Source organism: Rhamphochromis sp. 'chilingali' (assembly GCF_963969265.1).
Source record: "Rhamphochromis sp. 'chilingali' genome assembly, chromosome: 19".
Taxonomy (NCBI): Eukaryota; Metazoa; Chordata; class Actinopteri; order Cichliformes; family Cichlidae; genus Rhamphochromis; species Rhamphochromis sp. 'chilingali'.
In genome coordinates, this window is record NC_137946.1 from 3,113,157 (window position 1) to 3,136,618 (window position 23,462).

At 40.0% G+C, this 23,462-nt stretch overlaps 1 protein-coding gene across 2 annotated transcripts in view; it reads left to right on the forward strand.

Moving 5' to 3' along the window:
- Positions 1-23,380, forward strand: part of gdpd5a (glycerophosphodiester phosphodiesterase domain containing 5a) — a 37,066-nt gene extending 13,686 nt beyond the window's left edge. Inside the window, exons 3-16 of one of the 2 annotated variants that reach the window (XM_080866913.1) lie at positions 9,489-9,592; positions 9,956-10,049; positions 10,129-10,188; positions 10,280-10,378; positions 11,215-11,308; positions 11,588-11,733; positions 15,048-15,130; positions 15,357-15,507; positions 15,789-16,019; positions 16,318-16,463; positions 17,387-17,534; positions 17,887-17,969; positions 20,822-20,934; positions 21,660-23,380. In XM_080866913.1, coding sequence (XP_080723039.1) covers positions 9,489-9,592; positions 9,956-10,049; positions 10,129-10,188; positions 10,280-10,378; positions 11,215-11,308; positions 11,588-11,733; positions 15,048-15,130; positions 15,357-15,507; positions 15,789-16,019; positions 16,318-16,463; positions 17,387-17,534; positions 17,887-17,969; positions 20,822-20,934; positions 21,660-21,751 — 1,644 coding nt within the window. In that variant the 3' untranslated portion in view covers positions 21,752-23,380. The remainder of the gene's footprint in view (positions 1-9,488; positions 9,593-9,955; positions 10,050-10,128; positions 10,189-10,279; positions 10,379-11,214; positions 11,309-11,587; positions 11,734-15,047; positions 15,131-15,356; positions 15,508-15,788; positions 16,020-16,317; positions 16,464-17,386; positions 17,535-17,886; positions 17,970-20,821; positions 20,935-21,659) is intronic. The other variant, XM_080866914.1, reaches the window with a different exon arrangement.
- Positions 23,381-23,462: the final 82 nt, after the last annotated feature.

Below are 23,462 nucleotides of genomic sequence, written 5' to 3' on the forward strand. Positions count from 1 at the left end.
CTGCCCATTAACATACAGCAAGGTTTGTTAAAAAGTAGAACAGTTAACATATTAATAATAGTGGATTGCATTTATATAGCGCTTTTTGGGACCCCTCAAAGCGCTTTACAATACCACTATTAATTCACACACTGGTGGAGGCAGCTACAGTTGTAGCCACAGCTGCCCTGGGGCAGACTGACAGAGGCGAGGCTGCCATATCGCGCCATCGGCCCCTCTGGCCATCATCAGTAGGCGGTAGGTGAAGTGTGTTGCCCAAGGACACAACGACCGAGACTGTCTGAGCCGGGGCTCGAACCGGCAACCTTCTGATTACAAGACGAACACCCAACTCTTGAGCCACGATCGCCCGAACATTTAGCTAATGAACCTGAGACCAAACCACATCTAATATGAGAATAAATATTAGGTCTACCCTGCCCAGACAGTCACATACAAATAAACATAGCTATGTATCTGGTAGCTGAAAATGATGGTGCTGGATGATAAAAATCAAAAACCTTATCTGAGTTAATCTGGCTGACATCCCATTAAGGATCATTTTTCAGCCTGTTAGCTATTTTAAGCTCCATCTGTGGAAGTCTTATTATGTCCTCTTGCACTTCTGCCTCTATAGTGGACGCTGAAACTCCTCCACGGTTTATCCTTCAGTTTGATTTAATGTTGCCTTTGATGTCGGAAACGGGACGTTTAGGCTAAAGACTGTTTGGTAGCTGAATGGATGTCCACGTGAAATTTGTGTCAGTTTGTAAGAGAAGAATTGTACAAATTTAAGGTTCATGGTGAAATTACAGAGCACGCAGAGTAAGTGATCAGAGCTGGAACAATCTACCAAAATCATGCACACCGGATGGTGTCTGGACTTGGCTGAAAAGCTGATATTGAATGGTAGCTTTTAATTGAGGAAGGTCAGTGGTATGTTTACAGTTTGCTATACTGTCTTTGGCCAAAAGAGTTCTTGACTTTTGATCAGAATAATAAATTATAATAGTTTATATAATTTGCTTACTGCTTCTTTTTGTTTGCTCACTTTTTCACATTTTACCAAAAATCGTTGACTCCTCAGAATGAAACAACTGCTTTAAATTGAGGGGAAAAAAATAAAACCTGTTCTTTATTTGTATACAAATTGTTCAGTTTTCCTTTTTTTTTAATTTTTTTTGAGGGTATATGTGTCCTTGCATTGTCAGTGACTATGTTCAGCTCATACTGGTCTGATATAGACCAGTCTGTAGTGTATATAAATACCTTCTCCAACTTCCAACTGTAAGAGGTTCAGAGATTATTACATGGGCGTGCAGGTAAAGACCAAATGGCCGCACTAATGAATGTGTTGAGCCATCAGTGAAAAGCCTGTGAAAGGTTTTAGCCAGGAGAAGAGAGGCCATCCATCAGTGAAAATCTTCTTGGCCACAAAAACATGACAGCAAGGCGGAAATATCACAACAGCCAGAGGATCTTTTTAGTTTGTGTAGCAGCTACCGGGATCTTAAAGTTCCCTACTAGACCCCCGCCATTTGTCTTACTGTATGAGTGCGAGACATGTTAAAATCCAGTGGCACCAAGGCATCATACAATAAAATAATGTGATTAATACATAAGTAAAAGAAATTCCTATACATGCCCCTTCCTGATTTCTTATGTTTTAACATGTTTGTTACACTTACATGTTTCCAATTTCAAATGTTAACACAGATGTTCAGAGTAAATACAGATTGTAGTTTTTTAAATGATGATTTCATTTAGTTTGGGGAAACAGCTCCAACTTTACCTCATGTAGAAAAAGTCATTTCCTTCTAAACCTAATAAGTGGTTTTGTCATCTAGCAAGAACTGCAATCAAGCATTTGCAATAACTAATAAAAAAAGCACTTGGGACAATTGTGTTGGTGACAGCTTTTGTTATAATATCAATAATATTCATATGAATATGGGATACTGTTACATGTTTGCACAGACTTTTGTGAAATATGGAGACACTCCTGGCATTATATGAGCAAAGTGAGACTCATTTTTTAGGGTTGGTGGAGATGAGTGTGAAGATCCAAACAATCCCTGTCAGTGATGGAGAAGCTTTGATGGAAATATTTGGTAAAAAGTTCACCAGCATGAAGGAAATGAAGTTTCAAACTTTCCTTAGGAGGAGCCCAGCACGCCTGCTTAAAGAAAAGTGAGTGTGGCGATGTGGATGCTTGCAGCGACTGCTGTATAGAGGCCATCCTGCTACACATGAAACACATCAGAGTCATAATTGTTATTTTAGTCACGTGTTTGTTTATTATCCTTATTGTTTTATCTGGGACTGTTTGCAGACATCTCAGAGAGAGGAGACACCAGCATCTGAACAGAGACTCAAACCAGCAACCTGCAGCTCCCTGCTTGGCTGCTCCAGTTTTCTCCTCACTCATGTTGCCCACCAGTGATTTCTAGCTGCCCACCCACACAGCAGGCTAGAATATGCGCTGAGCCTCAGCACCCAGTACTTGGACATGTTTTCTTTATTAAATAATGAACCAGACCCCAAAAGTAAACAGCTGTTATTGCTAGGCAACGGGAGCAGCATTTGGTGATGCAGCACCTGACATTCCTGACCATGTGGGCGGAGCATGCATGAAATGGAATGTTTAGTAGAACTGTGCAACACAAGCACTTAGTTCCAGCATGTTTCATTGTATCCAGACACAGCTAGAGACACATCTACAGCAGCATCTCTGTGCAGGACAAACGACAGTTGACGAAGAAAACATCGAAAACTTCACTTCACTCCTCTACAAAACGTTGGCTCCTTTGTTTAAAAGGCCAAAATGAATCGAGGGAGAACAAGAAGAGGATCGGCGAGTGCTTCACCTCACAATTCAGTACAGCTGATTAACCTGCAAGAAGAACTTCAAATGATACAGGCTGAAAATATCAAATTAAAAGAAGAGGCAGAAAAATCAAGAGGAGAAGCTAAAGATTCAAAGTTTGAAACTGATGTAGTATTGCAGGAATTACTGCATGTGGGTCTCAAACTTAAAGGAGAGAAAATGGGAAAACAACAGGCAGAAAATGAGAATGAAAAGATGAAGAAAGAACTGTTGGAAGCTCAAAAAGCATTGGAGGAAGAGAAAAGCACAGCACAAGAAGCCAAAAATAAATATCAAACTGCAAAGAAGGAGGCAGGAAATGTGATTCAGGAATTCCAGGAGGTGCAGGAAGCTTTTGAAGAGGGAAAAAAGAAAATGCAGTTGGCAACACAAGAAGCTGTAAATGTAACGGCTGAAGCTGAAACACTAAGGAAGGAATTACTGCATGTGAAGCAACAACTTGAAGAGGAGAAAAAACGTAAACACGAGGCAGAAAATGAGATTGAAAATTTGAAGAAGGAATTGTTGGAAGCTCAAAAAGTGTTGGAGGAAGAGAAAATTAAAATACAGGAAGCAAAGAAAGAAATGGAAGATACAAAGAGTCACAATGAAAACATGAAGAAGGAACTGATGAAAGTGCAAGAAGAACTTGCAGAAGAGAAAATTGAGGTGAAGGTATTCAAGAAAGAAATGACGGTGACCAAGAAAGACTGCAAAGACGCACTGAAAGAAATGCGAAAGCACAAAAAGGAAGCTAAAGAGCTCCTCAAACACAAAGTGAAACTGGCCACACAGCAGCTGAAAGAAAAATTTAAAGATGCCGAGGAGCAGCTCAACAAAACCTTAAATGAACTGAAGGCAAAAGAAAAAGAAAAGAAAGCCGAGGACAGGAGGGGATTCTGGAGCAGACTGCTGAGAAAGAACTGACCCAGCAGCATCAAGTTTGAGGAGATCAATAGTTTCTTCCTCCTCTCTCCACTTTTCTTTCTCCCCATCCTTCTTCTTGTGACATTTGTTTGTTTTTTAAAAACTCTAATCTACATGTACTGAAATACAAAAATAAAATTGCCATAACTTGACCTCATGTTGCCTGCTTCTTTTCTTGTGTGTCTGTGGATGTAAAACAGTAACACACTTTCTGCTCTGTGTCTTTAATTGTAAATAAATGCAATATGTTTTCATTTTAAAATTCAGTGCAAAAAAACTTCTGCTCTAAATCTTTTTTTTTAGCAAAAAGCTTTTTTTTGCCTGTTGTGGAAGTTTTCCATTTAAATAAAGCCTGCAGACGAGCGGTGAGCGGTAGCTAACATTCTTTAACTGGCTGCGTTGCAACGTTTAGGTAACACTCCCATGACCGCACTGCCACTTCCACAAGAACTGCTTCTCGATTTCCTTCCTTAACCCTTTCGTTTGTATGGAACGCCAGGACTGCCATAATGAATTAATTAAATACACCATTAAATAATTAATTAAATGTGGCAATAATTAATTAAAATTGGAATTAATTAATTAAATAAATAGTTATGACACATGTAATTAATTAATTATTGACACATTTAATTAATTATTTATGTATTTCACATTTTAATTAATTATTGACACATTTCATTAATTATTGACACATTTAATTAATTATTTAATGATATATTTATTTATTTCATTTTGGCAGTCCTGACGCCTGGCTCTCATCATGAAATAATTTTATCTGTCAGCCTTACCCATCAAACTCAGGGGGCGGGGTTAACGCTGATCGAGTCAAAACCATTGCTTTGGCCTGGTGGCCATTGTTTCTAGCACACAACAACCGGCATGTGGAAGCTAACAGAACTGAGCTTTGAAAAACCCTGTTTGTGTGTTACCAAATACCGTTTTAATATTTTTTTAGCCGAGAATGTAGTGGTTTAATCTTCATGTGTCTGATCGGTTTGTCAAGATACAGCCTCTTTGCAAAAGTGTTTCGATGATTTCGGAGATGTCGTCCCAGTCTCACGGCAAAGCGTGGGATAGACCCGCTCGCCTCGCAAGCAATCCCACCGACAAAGCGCAGGCCCCGGTACACAGCTGTAGTAACCCCCGCTGACTTCTTTTACTGAGGTTATATTTATCGATGTTTTATTTCCTGATGTTCTTATGTGTCCTACGTGTTTCAGTCGCCAATTCTGAATTATAACTAACATTAAAAACATGTTTAAGGAGGAGAGAGAGCAAATAAATCTGTTTAACATCTGATCTTTGGGTTTTTGTTCAGTAATCAGCGTGACCTGTGTATAAACACATAAAAGAGATAACGTTGGTGTTTCCGTCATGTAGTAACTGCTGGCTTTAACTGTACAAAGGTTGTTCGACACTATGAAACACATACAGACTTCATGATGTTCGGCTAATATTTTTATTGTGAATATTAATCATGCTGACCTCGCTCTGTACACCACGCAGCGAGGTCAGCATATCCACGATATCCTCAGCTCCATGAGTTAACACAAAGTTTCCCAGCTGACTATCTAACTGCCAACTATTCCAGAGACGTGAAAATATACAGCATAAAGAAAAGTGTAAGAGACTCAGCAGCAGATTAGAATAACAGTTATACATTTAATAAATCACCAAATGAATCCAAGAAACGAGCAAACCTGTTCCGACAATTTGAATTTGTATTCCCTCAGCTGCAGACTCGCTGCTGTTTAAATGTTTGAAAAGGAAGATTAGATATAAAAAACGTCAAACATAGACTCAGTCTGCCTTCACATTTGATATGAGGCCAGCACGTATAGTGGCCTCAGCTGGCTATTACTGAAATACACGTGCTATATCATAAACTATGATATAAACAGGGAGGTCCTATTAACATGTTTAGTTTTAAAGGACACCTTCCTGCCTTTAGTCTCATTCATGAGCAGTATTAGTTTTCTTCTAACATCCAGAAGTCTGCACGATGTGTTTCATAGTTTGTAACAAGCCTTTGACAGGTAAACATAACATGACCGAAAAAGCAAAAAAAAAGCAAAAAAAAAGAGAGAGAGAGTTGACATAAGAAGAGAAAATGCTCTCAATTATGGAGACAGACAAATGGTTCATTTATGTTTGATGTGTGTTTATTCCTCCCTAAATATCGTCGGTGAAGTTCGCCATGCATGTCAGATTTTCCTGCGCATTTTTATACCTCTGCCAACAGAGAGAGAAAAAAAATCACATTCTAACAGACAGCTGGTGCTTAGAATACAGTTGAATAACTATTAAAAAACAGATGATATTTAGATGATAGTTCAGTCTAACACATGTGCCAGTGAACCATTAAACGTCTGTGAAACTATGCAGTTATGAAACGTAACTTTAACCTCAGCCAAACCGATTTGCTCAGTTGTAAATAAAACAGCGAAGTAAACTTGACCCGACAGACAGAACCTGAGTGAATGAAGTCCAGCGTTTAACCACTGAGAGCTAAAACTCAGCTGAGGTTTGAAAGCTGTGTGCCGGTGATTGGACATCAGCCGCTGATAAAGCTGGCTCGCCTATAAAGTGCTCTGTAAGGAAACGAGCTCCAGCAGCTCTGCGCTCGGGGAAAACACTATATTTACTTATCTTGTGCAGAAAAATGCGCTGACATTGCTTTATATCGAGTACCGGCTGCCCAGTTAAACTGTGACTATCACCAGGTAACTAGGCGTGTTTCTTGAATTAGCAGCAGGTGTTAAACAGCTGACAGATGAGGAGGAGGATGCATGCAGGTAAACTGAGGGTCTGCTGAGCTGATCGCTGGTTTCGTGAGAAAAATGTCAGCTCGTTCTTTATGTTACAGAAGCACAGAGACACAAGACCAGGCGGAAAGAGACGATCGTTCGGTGAAAATGAGAATCTGCGAATGCAACATGTGGAACACGGAGAGTGGAATATGTAAACAAACCGGTTAACGTAACCCCCTCGGTGCACTCTGCATGCTAACTGTTAGCAGAGCTAGTGAAATCTCTGAAAACATCTGAGCACTTTTGCAAACATGTTCTATGTTGACAACCTGACCAGACATACGTCGCGACATTCGCGGCTAAAACACTGTTAAAAGTGTAGCTGGTGACAGAAAAACGGGGTATTTTAAAACTACACCACCACCATTGCTGCCTGTGATTTGATCTGCATTCTGGGATAACTGGCTGCCCCAAGTCTACACAAGCAATCGATTTTCTAGGATCGACCTGTTTTGACTTACTTTGCACGGCAACCAATCAAATGTTAGAGAAGCTGCATGGGCAGCGTTAACCCCGCCCCCTGAGTTTGATGGGTGAGGCTGACAGATAAAATTATTTCATGACGAGAGCCAGGCGTCAGGACTGCCAAAATGAAATAAATAAATATATCATTAAATAATTAATTAAATGTGTCAATAATTAATTAAATGTGTCAATAATTAATTAAAATGTGAAATACATAAATAATTAATTAAATGTGTCAATAATTAATTAATTACATGTGTCATAACTATTTATTTAATTAATTAATTCCAATTTTAATTAATTATTGACACATTTAATTAATTATTTAATGGTGTATTTAATTAATTCATTATGGCAGTCCTGGCGTTCCATACGTTTGGAGCTGATCTGACCCACTCAGATCAATACTTTGATTCCATTCAATCGATAAGCGATAGCTCTCACTCCACCTAGTTTGTATGTTGTTGTACATTTAGGTTTCCCAATATGAATTACCTTAAAAACAGAGGTTTGTGGTGTTGTGAAGTCAAGTGGAGTAAGAAGATCAGGACCTATAAGCACTGTCAGTGGATGGGTACCAGCAGTGCTAAATGGAGACTTGGAGGGATCTTTGAAAGCCATATATCACTCAGGAGAAAGCACCATGTGCTGGACAGCTAGACTTCAAAGTAAATTGAAACTGCACAATGAGAATGACTTGTTAAAGGTTACAAAGTGAAAACAACAACCAGGCTTTGGAAGAGTGGATGAAAAGAAATATGTTTAATAGAAGCTATATAACAAAGAAGGTCTCTCTATTTTATTTATTCAGTTCAGTTCAGTTTTGTTTACATATAAATAAAACAAATTCCATCATCTTCATTACTTTGTCCATTAACTTTACATAAAATACTGTTATATGTTGTCTGTTGTACACTGATGGTACACTTGGCTTAGGCCCTTACCTAGGGCAATTTTGCCACGCTTGTCTCTATTACCATTTTCATTACCAAGGACTTTTCTCAGCCGGAGATTACTTCAGCTGCTGGTCACAACCCTTTTCTGACCCCATGAGTGACCCCTTAATCCTACCAACAGCGGGTGGTAGATTAAGGAACTAGAACCCTTGTCCAGCAAATATATGGTTGTTTTTTATAGAGGTGAGGACTGGATATTGCTTTGGATGCTGTATTTTTGTAAAGAGATCATTTTGACTCCATAACAATGACTCATAGCTTGGACTGCGTTTCCACGGGAGCACGAGGTAAATGTGACGTTGGCTCAGTGTCACATAGTTCTTTATTATATGCTCACTACTTTAAGATCCCGGTAGCTGCTACACAAACTAAAAAGATCCTCTGGCTGTTGTGATATTTCCGCCTTGCTGTCATGTTTTTGTGGCCAAGAAGATTTTCACTGATGGATGGCCTCTCTTCCCCTGGCTAAAACCTTTCACAGGCTTTTCACTGATGGCTCAACACATTCATTAGTGCGGCCATTTGGTCTTTACCTGCACGCCCATGTAATAATCTCTGAACCTCTTACATAAGCCACTGGAAATGGTGAGTCCAGGCACGGTGTGATGCAAAGCTGATCAGTGCTCAATAGGATCTGTTGACTGGCCTATCATACTCTACACCTCCCCTTATATGGAATTAGCTCCTTAGCCTGTTAACTAGTGAAGGGAAGAGTCCTTGACTGGCTGCTCAGGCTCTCCTCTCTGTTTTTGCCCCACATGCCCCAGCAAGCATGTAGATTAAGATTAGGCTTAAAACGTTCCTTTCTGATAAAGCTTACGGTTAGTGCTGGATCAGGTGACCCTGAACCCTCACTTAGTTACACTGCAATATGCCTTGTCTGCTGGGGGCTTCCCATGATGAGTGTGTCTTCTTCATTCACCTCTTTTTACTCTTTATGTGCTCATAAACCATTTGCATTTAATCTCTGGCTCTCGTCCACGGTGTGTCTTTGTCCTGTCTCCCTCCCCTCACCCTCAATCGGTCACAGCAGATGGCTGCCCCATGCTGAGCTTGGTTCTGCCAGATGTTCTTCCTGTTAAAGGGGGGTTTTTCCTACTACTGTGGAAACCCTGAAATATTTGGGTCTACTTATGTCTTTAACCACTGCAGTTTCCAAATGGGCCATTAGTTAGTTTAAGATCTATTCAGGTTCACAAAAAGGTGTGCAAAAAATGCAAAAGATTGAAAATTAATAATAATAAAAAAGAAGTATCTTTTGGAGTTGCATATATGGCGACTGGATGAACATGATTTCGTCTAAGCAAGACTTTGATAGTTAGAAAGAAAAACATCTGTCAATTTTAACTCTTCAGATTTATTTGTGTAGCACTTTTCAAAACCAATGTTACAAATGTTTCCCAGAAACAATGAATAAAAGAACAAATTGAAGAGAAATTATGTCCACATAGTCCACAATCAGCTGTTTGTGTCCTCTTCCAGTGGGAGTGTACGTGGTTCGTCATCCTGTGCAGCTCCTTTCTTCTGCTTCTCTTTTGGGGTTACTTCTGGTTGATGGCTCGAAATGATTTTAATGACTTCAATTGGTGAGTCGTATTTTTCATTATATTACTTTCGCTGAAAAGCTGTTTAAGACTTGCATGTTTGGTAATGGTTGATCAAGGACAGCAGAGTGGTGACCTTACCACAGTGGGGTGGCAGCAAGCCCCTTCAGCATGTGTATTTTAAATAAATACCACGGACAAATAGGTTGATGCATGCAGGTAAGTAAATCCCACAGTCTTTCAGTGATGAGGAGTGTCCACGTGGACACTTTCAAGGATGAGGATGTACACATCCTGGACAGGGAGCATCATGAGTGTCACGATGTCATGTGCAATTAAGGCAAATTACTCTATTTGACAAAACTGAATTAGTCATACCACCAACATTCGTTCTGTTCATTCCAGGCTGGTGTACAACCGTTCTGGAGAATGGAGAGATGAGACAATGCCCATCCTCGCTTCCACCACCGTGGGATTCAGCTACGTCACATTCTTATTGGTAAAACTCGCAAATGTTAGCAGACTTGTTCATTGATCAGTTAAGACATACAACTTAACGAATCTTACTCTTTTTGCAGATCTTAGCACTTTTCCACATATCTTTGGGCCAGCAGCTGAATCTCTATTGGGTTCACAAGGTACGGTGTGAAAAAACAATCCTGCCATTGATTTGCTCCTCTGATGCTTTCAAAGCAAAGTCAGGTTCATCGAGGTGTCTGTTCTCCACAGATGGGGGTGCTGGCTACACTGCTCACCACTATCTCTGGTGTCATTTTTGTCGATGACTTATGGGGAGACGAGTGGGACATTCTGCTTGCGTCACTGCAGGTTCGTCTACAGTTAACAACACTGTACTAAAAGTTGATTATATTCTCTACTTTTCCGATCCAATTGGCTAAAATTATATATTTAATGCTCCATGAAAATAATTCAATTGTAAATAAACAATAAACTGAGTTGAACTGCTTCAGCATATATTATTTGGAATTTATACTGGGATGGTGAGGTCTGCATTTTCAAAAACATTATTGCAAAAAAAGAATTTCCAAATAAAAAATCTCTGCACTGGATTCATGTTTCAAGCTCTGCCAGGTCTACAGGCAAGTGGTGTTAGGGTGAGGTGGGTCAAATATGGCCAAATATGCAAATATGCTCAATTAATTCTATGCAGTTTTCTGGATCAGATAACTTTCATTACAAAAATATAAACATGTAGGTTTCATAAACATCTTCTCAATTGTTCTCTGATCGGTGACTTTGAGGCATTGATATGATGTCAAGTGTGTTACAGATGTCCTGTCCAAGTGTTTAGAATCCATATCAACTCCTCCCCTACTATTTGTTATTTAGTTAGTCCCCCTGAGCCTGGTTCTGTCGGAGGTTTCTTTCCTGTTAAAAGGGAGTTTTTCCTTCCCACTGTTGCCAAGTGTTTGCTCGTAAGTGTTCATTTGATTGTTGGTGTTTTCTCTCTGTTATTGTAGGGCCTTCACCTTACAATGCAAAGTTATTTGTTCTATGGAACGTAACATTTGATATATTCTCCTGTTCAATCATTATACTGTGTGTGTATTTATCATAACAATGTGGCAAAGCTTTGCTCTGATGCTGTGTAATGACTAACCATCTTTTAAGGCCAGCATTTCACATTTACGCTTTGTTATCAGTACACAGCACCTTTCCTGCATCTTGGCGCCCTGGTAACAGTGACAGCTATCAGCTGGCTGGTAGCTGGATATGTTGTCCGCAGAGAGAAATCCAGTAAGTGCTGCCTTGTGTTTCAAGTAAATATCATGTTGGGGATTGCTTTTGATGTTCCTATTTGAAACGTAAAGTTGCATTCAGTATTATTTGTCTGTACACGTATGTCATTGTCTAATTTACCCTGCTTTAGTGGATTGTTTTTCCTTATTCAAGCAGCTGCCTGCACTCTTACCACCCATCAAAGCACACAAAGCTAACTACTGTTTGTTATTAGGAGTAGATGGAATGAGCTAAAGTTGCATTATGACACTAACAACCCTTTTTGCACTCTCTTAGATATCCAGGTGATGGTGTTGTTTATCTACATTGTAGTCCTCCTTGCTCTCTGTTTGGCACCGCTCACATTCACCTGCCCCTGCATCATGGACCGTCATAGCCTCAAACCGCGACCAAGCGTCATTGGCCGAAGAGGAGCTCCTATGGTAAGTTGGGGCTTTGCCAGACTTTACTACCTGATCCACTTAATTGTTCAAATCGGCTCTTTGTGGAGAGGCGTGGCTGCCAGGAGTACCAAGTGTTCGGTTTTTGCTGGGTTCCACAAAGCTGTTTGGGTAATAACAAAGAAAGGAAAAAACAGAAAGAAGAAGATGCAAGAATTTTTCTGTACACTCTGTACAACAAATGCGGTGTATAGCTACAGAACACAAGTGATAGTGTCAGGCTCAGTGTGAGAGTGCGTCAGCAACATACTGTCATTTCACAGCTGGGCAGGTAGATAAGAGATGCACAGAGACGTTCAGAGCTGTGTTTGCTTTCCTTCTCGAGGCACACGCGCTCTACAAACAGTGATATTCACAGATATGCCTTGCTTTCACCTCAGTGCAGTGTACCAAAACTGCACGTAGGTTTTAGATAAATCAACACAGACTAATATAAAATGCATCTCTCTCTCTGTAAGTGGACGCTCACATTGATCGTGCTGCTGCACATAACCCTCGTATGTAACGAACAGCATGCGTTGATATGATAATGAAGAACTCTTATATTTCTTCTGCCTGTCCCTTACTCCAATTGTAATGTAATTTATGGAACTAAACTATGATGTGTTGTGTAGGTGTCATAGTAAAACCAAGGCAATGTTGCTGACATACCATTTGCACACATCTGTTTGAAACAGCCTTAACAATTCATAATTCACAGGACTGTTTACAGACTAAATAATGTATCAGTTTTGCAAGGTGTATGTCTGAGCCTGTCATCATTTATATAGAAACAAAATACAGTAAAAACATTAGTGTGTGATTCAGGTTTAGCTCAACTACACCACATACTGTACTGTACATCTCAGTGTTATTATCTCCATCACGTTTGTGTGTGTGCGTGTCATTCTGTCTGTAAACATGATAGCTTGAAAAGCTTTGAATGAATACTGGTAAAACTTTGAGTTGGGTCATGGTAACAATCCATTCAAACTTGGCTTAGATCCTCCAAGGTCTTCAATGTCTACTTGATGATTTATTGGTCAAAAATTTACAAAAAGCCTTAGAACTATTATTAAACTATGATTCGGTTTGTGCTCATGGAGCGCTATAATTTGTTATGTTATTTGTATTTCATACTTAAATCTTTTAGTGTTTTTGCAAATGAGTTTATGTCGCACTCTAAGGACCTGAGGGGGGTCCCACAGGGTTCATGTTGGAGTCAATTTGTTGAATGTTGTCATTGTGTTTCTTAAATTTGTAAAGTCTTAGTGCGAGCAGCAGGATCAAAGACATTCCTTTGTCTCTGACCACCTCTCCAGCTACTCTGGAGCTGGGGGAGGCTGAAGAGGCTTCATTTTAGGCACATCCTATATGAAAGATCTGTTTCTTGTGTTGTAAGCTTCCTGTTGTTATGATCCTTTTGGTGAGCAGGAGGTCACACCTATGACACACACATTCTCACATACACACACACGTTCTTGCACATGCATACAGGTGCTTACACATACACACACATACTGCCTTATCTTTTAGAACCATAGGGGGGTTTTATGAGGGGAGGTGCTTGTGTTGTGCAAACTGTAACTGTCATGGGAATAAAAGGCTACGAGGAGGGCTGCTCTTTGAAGAAGCTGGTTTAAAGACAGGTGAGGAGCGTTGAGCCCCAAGAGCCTGGTTCCGACCAGTCTTCCATCGCTAGCAAGTAAAAGACCGGTTGAAGATGTTCTGTCTTGTTTTTGTCCTTCACGAGAATAAGTCTCTAAACTAGCGGAGCCTGTGGAAGCGCAGACCCAGCAGTTCAGTTCTGGGACCTTTTTCTCCTGTACATGTTACCCCTAGGACTTACCATTAGGCAATTCCCTAATGCAGGGGTGGGCAACTCCAGGCCCCGAGGGCCGGTGTCCTGCAGGTTTTAGATCTCACCTTGGGTCAACACACCTGAATCACATGATTAGTTCGTTACCAGGCCTCTGGAGAACTGCAGGAGCTAATTTAGCCATTTAAATCAGCTGTGTTGGTTCAAGGACACATCTAAAACCTGCAGGGACACCAGCCCTCGAGGCCTGGAGTTGCCCACCCCTGCCCTAATGTGTCTTATCACTTCTATGCTGTTGATATTCAGCTTTACTGCTCTTTTAAGCCGATGGAAGTCCATAAACTGTCTTCTTGAATAAAATGTTTAGCTTCCATTAAACAGTGGCTTGGAGACAACTACTTGCAGTTGAACTCTGAGAAGTCAGAAACATTAATTATTGCCCCTGACAGCCAGATATCTATAATCAAACAGCATCTTGGTTCTCTTGGATCATCTGTTCACATGAGCCTCAGGTATCTCGGTGTTGTTTTTGATTCTGCCATGTCTCTAGAGCAATACTCTCAACAGTTAATTAGGAACTGCCTTTTTCAGCTTAGAAATATCTCCAAACTGGAAACTTTTTTGTCTAAATCTGAGTTAGAAATGATTATTCATGCTTTTATTTCTTCTCGTTTAGATTATTGTAACAGTCTTTTTCTTTGCCAGTCAGTCCAGAATGCTCCTGCAAGGCTTTTAATAAAGACACGAAAAAGAGAGCACATTACACCAGTGTTACGCTCATTACACTGGCTTCCAGTACATTTTAGAATTCATTTTCACTTAACACAGACCTTTAAAGCTTTGAATCGTGACGCTCCTGTCTATATTTCTGATGTTTTAGAACCTCACGCTCCCTCTCGCAGCCTAAGATCATCTAATCAAAGGCTGTTGGTCGTCCCCCGAACATGTTTTAAAACCAGAGGTAACAGATCTTTTAGAGCAGTGGCCCCCAGGTTGTGGAATTCTCTCCCTCCATCTTTACGTTGCCTGGATTGTATTTATTCTTTTAAGCATCATCTTAAGACTTATTTATTTAGACTAGCTTTTAATTAGATTTGTGCTGTTTTATGTTTATGTTTTATATTATTGTGAAGCACTTTGTGGTTTTTATCCTGTGAAGAAAAAGTATTATCTCTACATATGAGAAGAATGTGAGAAAGTTGTGATATTAACATTTAAACATAGGATTGTGAAAATAATGAGCTGCTTGGCTCATAAAGAATGTTTGATGACTAGATTTAAGATAAGATAAGATAAGATAACCTTTATTAGTCCCACACGTGGGAAATTTGTTTTGTTTTTTTTTGTTTTTTTTAATTTGAAGGGAAGGAAGCCTTTTGCACAAGTCGAACATAATGTTCTTATAATTCTATTATTTCCTCTTGGTGTGTGTTTTGTGACTGACAGTGACTGACATCAAGTGACTGACAGTAGTCTTTCTGTGATCTCTTTGCTCTAGCTGGCTCCAGAGAACACCGTGGTGTCCTTTAACAGAGCCCTGCAGCATGGTGCCAGCTCCTTGGAGGCTGATGTCACCATAAGGTTATAAATCACACATTCACTTTTGTTTGCATTTAATGCATGTAGCTGAGCAGGTTGTGTGGTAGAAATAATTACAGTTAATGGGAAATTACGAGAGAAATGTGTGATTCAGATCTGTTGCCCTTCAGTGTTTGGTGATTATTAACACATTTCGCTGCTGCTTTTTCATTTAAACTATGTTATGTTTAGTTTTCCTATAAATTTTAAAGTGCTTTACTTCTTCCAGTGTCGATGGGGTTCCCTTCCTCATGCGAGACCACACTCTGAGGCGGACCACAGATGTCACTAAGGTGTTTCCAGCCAGACAGTATGAAGATGCCTCCTTTTTCAACTGGACAGAGATACGCTCTCTCAATGCAGGCCAGTGGTTTTTGGAGGTACTAAAATCCACTTCATCTAAAGCCACCTCAAGTCCATCAGCTCTAAAATAAATTTTGCCCTCAAATAGCAAAACTGTGTGTCTCATTTTCCTTTTAGAATTTAAGGGATTGAGATCTAAAATCTGCAGACGCTTTAAAAATTTTCTAGAACATTTTATCAAACATAATTTAATGCCGATTTCAAACTGCTACAATAAGCTGCATATAATGTGGAAAGATAAACAAATATGCTCCACCTCAGTGTCTGCCTCGCTCTTGTTTCTTTCCTCTGCTTGTAGAGTGACCCCTACTGGACAGCAGCATCACTGACAGCGAAGGAGCGGAGCAGAATAGGCAACCAGACGGTTTGCAGTCTGGTGGAAATGCTTCGTCTGGCAGCCAAGGCCAACAGCTCCGCGCTGCTCAACATTCACAAACCTCCACCAGAGCACCCACGCTACCGCAGCTGGTTCATGGACACGCTGCGGGCTGTGCAGAAAGCGGGGATTCCCCTGAAGAGGGTGAGGACTGTAGGTCCCTCCACAATAATCCTTAAATGAATTTAGCTGTTGCCTGTAGTAGTGTTCCCCCTTTAAACACACTAAATATTAAATATTATAAATATTCCAATGAGGAATTGATTCTGTGAATTGTTGTGACAAATCTTTCGTCCTTAGCAAGTGTGACAAATATTTTAATTGTTTTCCTTAAATACTGTATACCAGTGTATGACAGCTTACGATATTATAATAAGCACCTTCTCGCAAAGCAATTAAAACTACATTTTATCTGATCTGAGTCTTTCCATGTGATATGTGTTTGTCCCAGGTGACGTGGACCCCCGACACAGACAGGGGGAGGGTGCGAGGGCTTCACCAGACCACAAGTGAGAAGCTGTCAGTGGAAGCGATAAGGCAGAGAGGAATTACAAGTCTGACCCTCCACTACAGCAAGGCTAGCCACAAAGAGCTACAGTAAGAGCAAGCAGCTGCTACTAAGCAAAGGAAAAAAGGCTCAGAAGAACTCTAAAGACATGTCAAAGGAGGCGTTTTGTGTTATTTTAAGCAAAATAAAAAACACAACAACAATTTACAAACCTAATTGTTTGCTTAACTTGTTCTGTAGCTTGATAAAGTGTATTTAAAAGGGGAACTAATCCCTGAAACAGTTAAATATAGTTAACACTAAAGGGAATATCTTCTGACTGGTTTTGGATTTAAAAAGCTCACTATTTCTGCTCCAGGTTAGCTGCTTCAAGTGACATTTATCAGTACCAAGCTCAGGGCTCCAGGGCTGAAGAATTACACCAAGAATGACCTAAAAGTGCTAAAATCTGAACTTCCTCTAGTGGTTAACGTTAAGCTGGCTCCAAAGGTGAGTCAGTCCTCAGAGACTCTCATGTCATCATTAAAAAGTGGTAGAGTTAGTGCCCCGTTCATTGACAGCTGTAGCAGTGTTGCAGTCTACTGGGTGCTGTGTCTTCTACACATTAAACAGGAGAGTTAAACTGCCAACTACCTTTGCTCTACAATGTTAAACTTGGAGGATGGATTCTACACAGCACCTAAGAAAAAAAAGACAGTTTTCTTTGAATTAGCAAAAACTTGTTTTATAAAAACAGGACAGTCTGGTCAATGAGCTACAATACCCAAGTAAGCCCAGCACACTTCTAATTGCAGAATTACACTGTTATGGTCCTTGAACACAAGCTCTACCCTCCTCTGGGACCTCTGTTGCAGCTTTAGATGAAACAAAGTCAGCTTCACGATGCACACAATATTTTCCAGTGGCTGCAGAATGATAAGAGGTGAATGTTGACAAGGGAGTAAAGAGGTGAAATGAAGTGGACCTCTCTTTCTCTCTTTTCAGTGCTGACTTGTATTTTTCTTTCCCCCAGGGAGTACCTGGCCAATAATGTGAGTGTGACTGTCTACCCGGTGAATGAGCCCTGGCTCTACTCTATTCTGTGGTGTAGTGGGGTGCCTTCTGTGTCTTCTGATGCCCCCCATGTCCTCCGAAAGGTGCCTTATCCCATCTGGCTCATGGTAAACAGCTCTCCGTTCTTTCAATAGATGCAACACACACACGCACAGTGCACAAGCAAACAAGGTCACACATCGAGATGAAAGGACAGCAGGAGAGCGGACAGAGACTGACGATGGCCCAGCAAGACTTGAGGGCTAAGGCGCAGAGAAATATGAGCCCAGCAGCGGGCTTTAGGTGCACTGTGACATTATAGAACAAAAGGACCCTGGCAAAAAAGTCTGAGAAAATCTAAGACAAGGGCACAGATCTGAAGAAAACTGCAGCCTTACTCACTGCTCTAGAAGACATCAGTGTTTATGGGGACCTCTGATGGCAATGAGCAGAAACTACTCTTCTTCTCCTGTCTTGCAGAGCCAGAGCGCTTACAACTTCATCTGGATGACTTCAGATCTAGTGTCCGTCGCCATAGTCATAGGGGTTTTCTTTTTTCAGAAGTAAGTACAACACATACATGTAATGAACAGGGACTTTAAACACAGTATAACGCAATAATAATTTAATGAATACCATCCAAGTGACTCATGCATGCTCCATAATACATGAGATACCAGCCTAAGAATGGTTCTTTACAAAGACATAGATGTCTGGGTGATGACAGCAGATGATTTACGGGACAAGAAATATTACTGCTATTCTGTCAGTCCTATAAATGAATGATTGAAACAACTGGGTGGGAAAGGAGTACAGAATTCCCAATACAGCGGTCCCTCGCTATAACGCGGTTCACCTTTCGTGGCCTTGCTGTTTCACGGATATTTTTTTTGTGCAATTTTCCATGTTTTTTTTTTTTCTTACAGCGCATTGTGTTCTGCATCCTGATTGGCTGTAGACCATTGTCAATCAATCTCGTGCCGTGTCTCCTGTACAGTACAGAATGTCAGCTTGTCAAATTTACATACATCTGCAATCGCTAGCAGTGTGACTCTGTGCTGTACTGTATGTTGTACGTTTTCTCCCATCAAACACAACGACGCCGATGAAACGTTTTGCACCGTCAGAGGCTCCTGCCTTTGGTTTCATTCTATAATACTGGACTTATGTTTCTACAAGGTTTGAACTTTGAGAGTTTAAACAAAAGAGAAAAGTGTATAAAGTGTGTAGTGAGAGGTTTTCCAGCCTTAAAGCATCTATAATAATTGTAAAAAATAAAGTTGACTACTTCGCGGATTTCACCTATAGCAGGTTATTTTTAGGATGTAACTCCCGCGATAAATGAGGGACCGCTGTACTGAATTATTTTAATAATAGTATTATTTTATTTTAAGGTCACTATCTAAAATGACTCATGGTTGTTAAAAATTATACAGCTTTTTTTGGTTTTTCTGCCCCCAAAATGGAGATTAATACAATTTTATTTGCAGTGCAGAGTTTGAAATGAAACTAAAGAGGCATTAGTAGAGGGCCCTGAGAAAACATACATTTGGGTAAACTGGATATGTGACATCATTAGATCAGTGTTGTGTGTGGGAGTATAGTTGTTCATAATAATCACTTCATTTACTTTGCAGTTTTGAAATGTAAAATTCAAACCTCTGAACGATTCGGTGTGTCTAAATGTTTGTCGGTGTTGTGAATGCATTCACCGTGTTAACATCAGCCGGGTTGAGTTTGAGTTGAGTCGTGGCTTTGTCTGGTCTGCTGCTTCGACACTGACTGTTCATTCTACTCTTTCTTTTCTTTCTTTTTTCTCCTTGTCCTCTGGGTATTTCCATGTTTCTTCTCCTTTCTACAACCTCTCCCTGTCTTACTGTCCTCTCTTTCTCCTCTGACATTCTTTCTTTGTCCTGTGCTCTACCTGATCTGCATGCAACCTTCCTCTGCTGCCTTCTGGCATCTGTCAGCTATCATATGATCAGGTAACTGCTATGTCTGCCTTGGCCTTTGTTTCTGCCTCCTTGTCTGTCCTCCTTGTGCTTTTTGCGCCCAACACCCCAAAGCTGGTCCCCTTCCTATCTTTCACTGCACTGCCTTGCCTTTTACACTGGGGGAAGTAATTATTTGATCCCCTGCTAGATTTGTACATTTGCTCACTTGCAAAGAAATACAGTCTTTAATTTTGTAGTAGTTTCATTTTAACGGAGAGAGAGAATAGCAATCAAAAACAGAAAGTTATAAATGGATTTACATATCACTGAGTGAAACATCCTACAACGCATCTGGAGCTTTGGCTCGCACTGACTGGCTGTGTGCACATGTGTGCACACGTCCTTCCCTCAGCCACAACACTAAGATGGGTCATGATGATGAGTCTTTCCAGCATCAAAAACAAGTCCAAGGCAAGTGACTAAAGAAGAAGCGCATTACGGTCATGGGGTGGCTTCAGTCTCCAACTACAATAAACTTACTGCTTTTGCTTGCCAACAAGGGTTTCTCAGCCAAATACTAAGTGTTGTTTTGCTTGGGGATAAAATACTTAAGTGACATACAGGTCAATTTATGACTTTTATGTGTTTTTTTTTTCTTGATTGTTGTTTGATATTCTGTCTCTCTCAATTAAAAAAAAAACTGCCATAAAAATTAGAAACTGTTCATTTCTTTAAAAGTTGATTCTGTTCATCTGGATGTGGAGCTTTCAGTGAGAGAAACGCTTATCACTCGTGCGAGTGACTGACTGAAGAAGACATTCGGATGAGAGTGGGATTTCTTTACCTGGATGATCGAGCACAGACCAACACAAGTGCATTTCTTTGTAACTGAGCGAACTTACAAATTCAGCAGGGCTTCAGTAATTATTCTAAGTGTATATATTATGTGTAAAAATATTACTGAATTAAAGGATGTCTTGATCAGTGTTGGTCAAGTTACTTGAAAAAAGTAATCAGTAACTAATTACTGATTACTTCCCCAAAAAAGTAATCCCGTTACTTTACTGATTACTTATTTTCAAAAGTAATTAATTACTTAGTTACTAACACGATTTACAACCTGAATAGGTAATAAAGCGATAGATCTTTCAGCCCAATTCTACTTTTTCAGCGTAATCCATCATAGAAAATGTAATCAAATGGAAAAGTCTCTTTTTAAAACTTGTTTTATTAGTTTTAACCTTTTAACTTATTTTCTGCACATTCCAGCACATAAAATAAAATATTTTTTTTGTGTTTACACTCACTCTTTCGGTAATCTAATTACCGTTTCTACAATAGTAATCCCGTACTTTACTCGTTACTTGAAAAAAGTAATCGGATTACAGTAACGCGTTACTGCCCATCTCTGGTCTTGATAACAGCTGCAGTTGCTGCCTTTCATGCGATGTAAGAATCTATCTGTGTGTGTGCTGTAACAGGTGGAGGATGAGCGGGATGCAAAACTATAACCCAGAACACATCATGCTGAGCGCTGTAGCACGAAGGTCCAGTCGTGACGTCAACATCATGAAGGAGAAGCTCATATTCTCAGGTGAAGCTTAGATAGCAGTCGCACATCATCACAACTTATCGAGTCAGCTCCTGTGGGAGGCACACACTGTTTTTATTATAGCCTGTAGAGATTTGTTTATAATGCGAAAACACACCTTCAATAGCAAGGCAAGAGCAGCAGCAAAAGAATGAGCTGTAACTCTGTTTGTCTGGGTTTAAGTGGGCTATGTTTTTGTAAGTTGTTCGTTTAATTTTCATAGAAGCCCAAGAATGAACTTCAGAGTTTTTGTATCGTAGCCTTTGAACCTGGTGGATTAAAAAAAAAAACACTTTTTGTTTGTGGATACTGTTGTTGGTATTAATTTGGCCCATATTGACCAAAAGTCTTTGGATATGTGATGACCTAAACTTAATTCTAGACCAGGGGTGAGGAACTCCAGGCCTCAAGAGCCGGTGTCCTGCAGGTTTTAGATGTGTCTTTGATCCAACACAGCTGATTTAAATGGCTAAATGACCTCCTCAACAAGTCTTGAAGTTCTCCAGAGGCCTGGTAATGAACTACTCATTTGATTCAGGTGTGTTGACCCAGGGTGAGATCTAAAACCTGCAGGACAGCGGCCTTTGAGGCCTGGAGTTTGCCACCCCTAGTACACCTATTAAGTACAAATCCAGCTAACACGCTTTGCCAATGCGTGTTCATGCTGTGGCCTGACTGAAGGTGACTTTGCAGTGTGTATGAATCCTGTTTGTTGTTGTTATTTCCAGAGCTTAACAATGGGCTCAGCAGTACAGAGGAACTTTCTCTGTATCCCGAGAATGGCTACGTCAGATATTCTCATGGAGGCCTCAGTCGCTGACCAGAACAGCCACAGCTGCAAACTTGAGTTTGACGTCAAAGATCTGACACGTCTTCTTTCATCAGGGTACTGATCTGCTGAGCACATATCACGTTTAAGTCCTGACAATTAAAAGTTTTCCATTTATGGCCTGTTGCTTACTTTTCTTAATCTTCCATCATAATTGTCCACTGGGTAGTGATTTCTCCATGATGACAAACTTGGGAGTGTTTTAATATCATGTATTTGGGGGTTTTCTCAGTTGTTCTATGTACTATTACCAGTTTCAGCCAAATTCTTCTGATATGGTTAGCCATTAACATTTATGTTCTAAGAAGATATTTGTTTGGCTTAAATTACCGTATTTTTCGGACCATACGGCGCACCGGATTATAAGGCGCATTAAGCGAAACAAAACAGTCAGATAAGTCAAACTTTACTCATTCTTCTTGCTTCCTCCACTTCCGTACCATTGATTCGTTAAACAAGCTAGCCCAATGTCAGTAACCCTACAAACGTCACTGCTGTTTAGTTTTCTGTCTTCATTTATGTTGGAAGTGATAGCAGAGCTGTACGTTTAATTTTCAGAAATCTCTCAGTCAGATCATGCTATATCATGTTTAGGTGGAAACTAGCAAGCTAACTGCCTGGATGTTAAACTTAATTGTTACACCTGGTAAAGCAGCAACGCTGATCATTTTATTAAAGATGAAAGAATTTAGACAGTTTTTAACTCTCAGTGATCATTTGACTTTGAGACCTGAAATGGACGGAGTTTAGGACCCAGATTACTCCGCGAGGCTCCTGACTACGGTAGCCGTAATGTTCCAACAATCCATCAAGCGGTGCGGCTTCGTAGCTTAGCAAAGTCGTACTAAAACATTTTTTGACAGATTTTTGAGCGCTGTGCAGCACATAAAATCAGTTCGAGGGTTAGTAAGCACAACCAGAATTCATACATAAGGTGCACCAGATCACTGTGGATTTTTGTGAAAATTAAAGGATTTTAAGTGCGCCTTATTGTGCAGAAAATACGGTATTTAAAATCTGTTTACAAAAGTTAAAATAGAACACGAGTTTATCATTGGCTGATATGTGCCTGTGGGGTTAATTAATGGGCAAAAGCTCTCAAAACATTATGGTACCAGAGTTAGAAAGGAATTCTTATTTTATTTATTTGTTTAATTTTAGCCAGTTATGTCAAAATTGGTTTTTTAAAAAAAAGAAAAGATTTGAAAAAAAAAATCCCTGATTAGTCTCACTCATACTTATAAAGCTGTACAGCTGGATTGTTCCACGACACTTACCTTACTCTGGTTTTATAAGAGGACACAGACTGGAGAGTGGTCTTTACATGTTTCTATTGTAATTCCCCCTCTGAGAGGACTCGGACTTATTTGAAATTGTATATTTTATCCTTGTGTGACAGACAGAATAAGGCACATGTGGAAACCTGTTTCCTTGCTAATCCAATCTGCCTCTGCCTCTTCTGTTACGCCATGATTGGTTTTTTTTCTAGACGTATCAAGTATTATAACTTTCACATGGCTGCCTTTTTGTTAGAATATTTTCATCTTAGTTTTATAATAGGGCAAAATGTTGAAGTGACAACTACAGATTTAGCTACAGGTGAGTTGACTGTTCAATAAAAGTGAGAAATTCTTGAAAAATGATCTGTTTTGTGGATTCTTCTTGAGTGAGACAACAAACTTCCATTCGTGTGTTTTGGGTG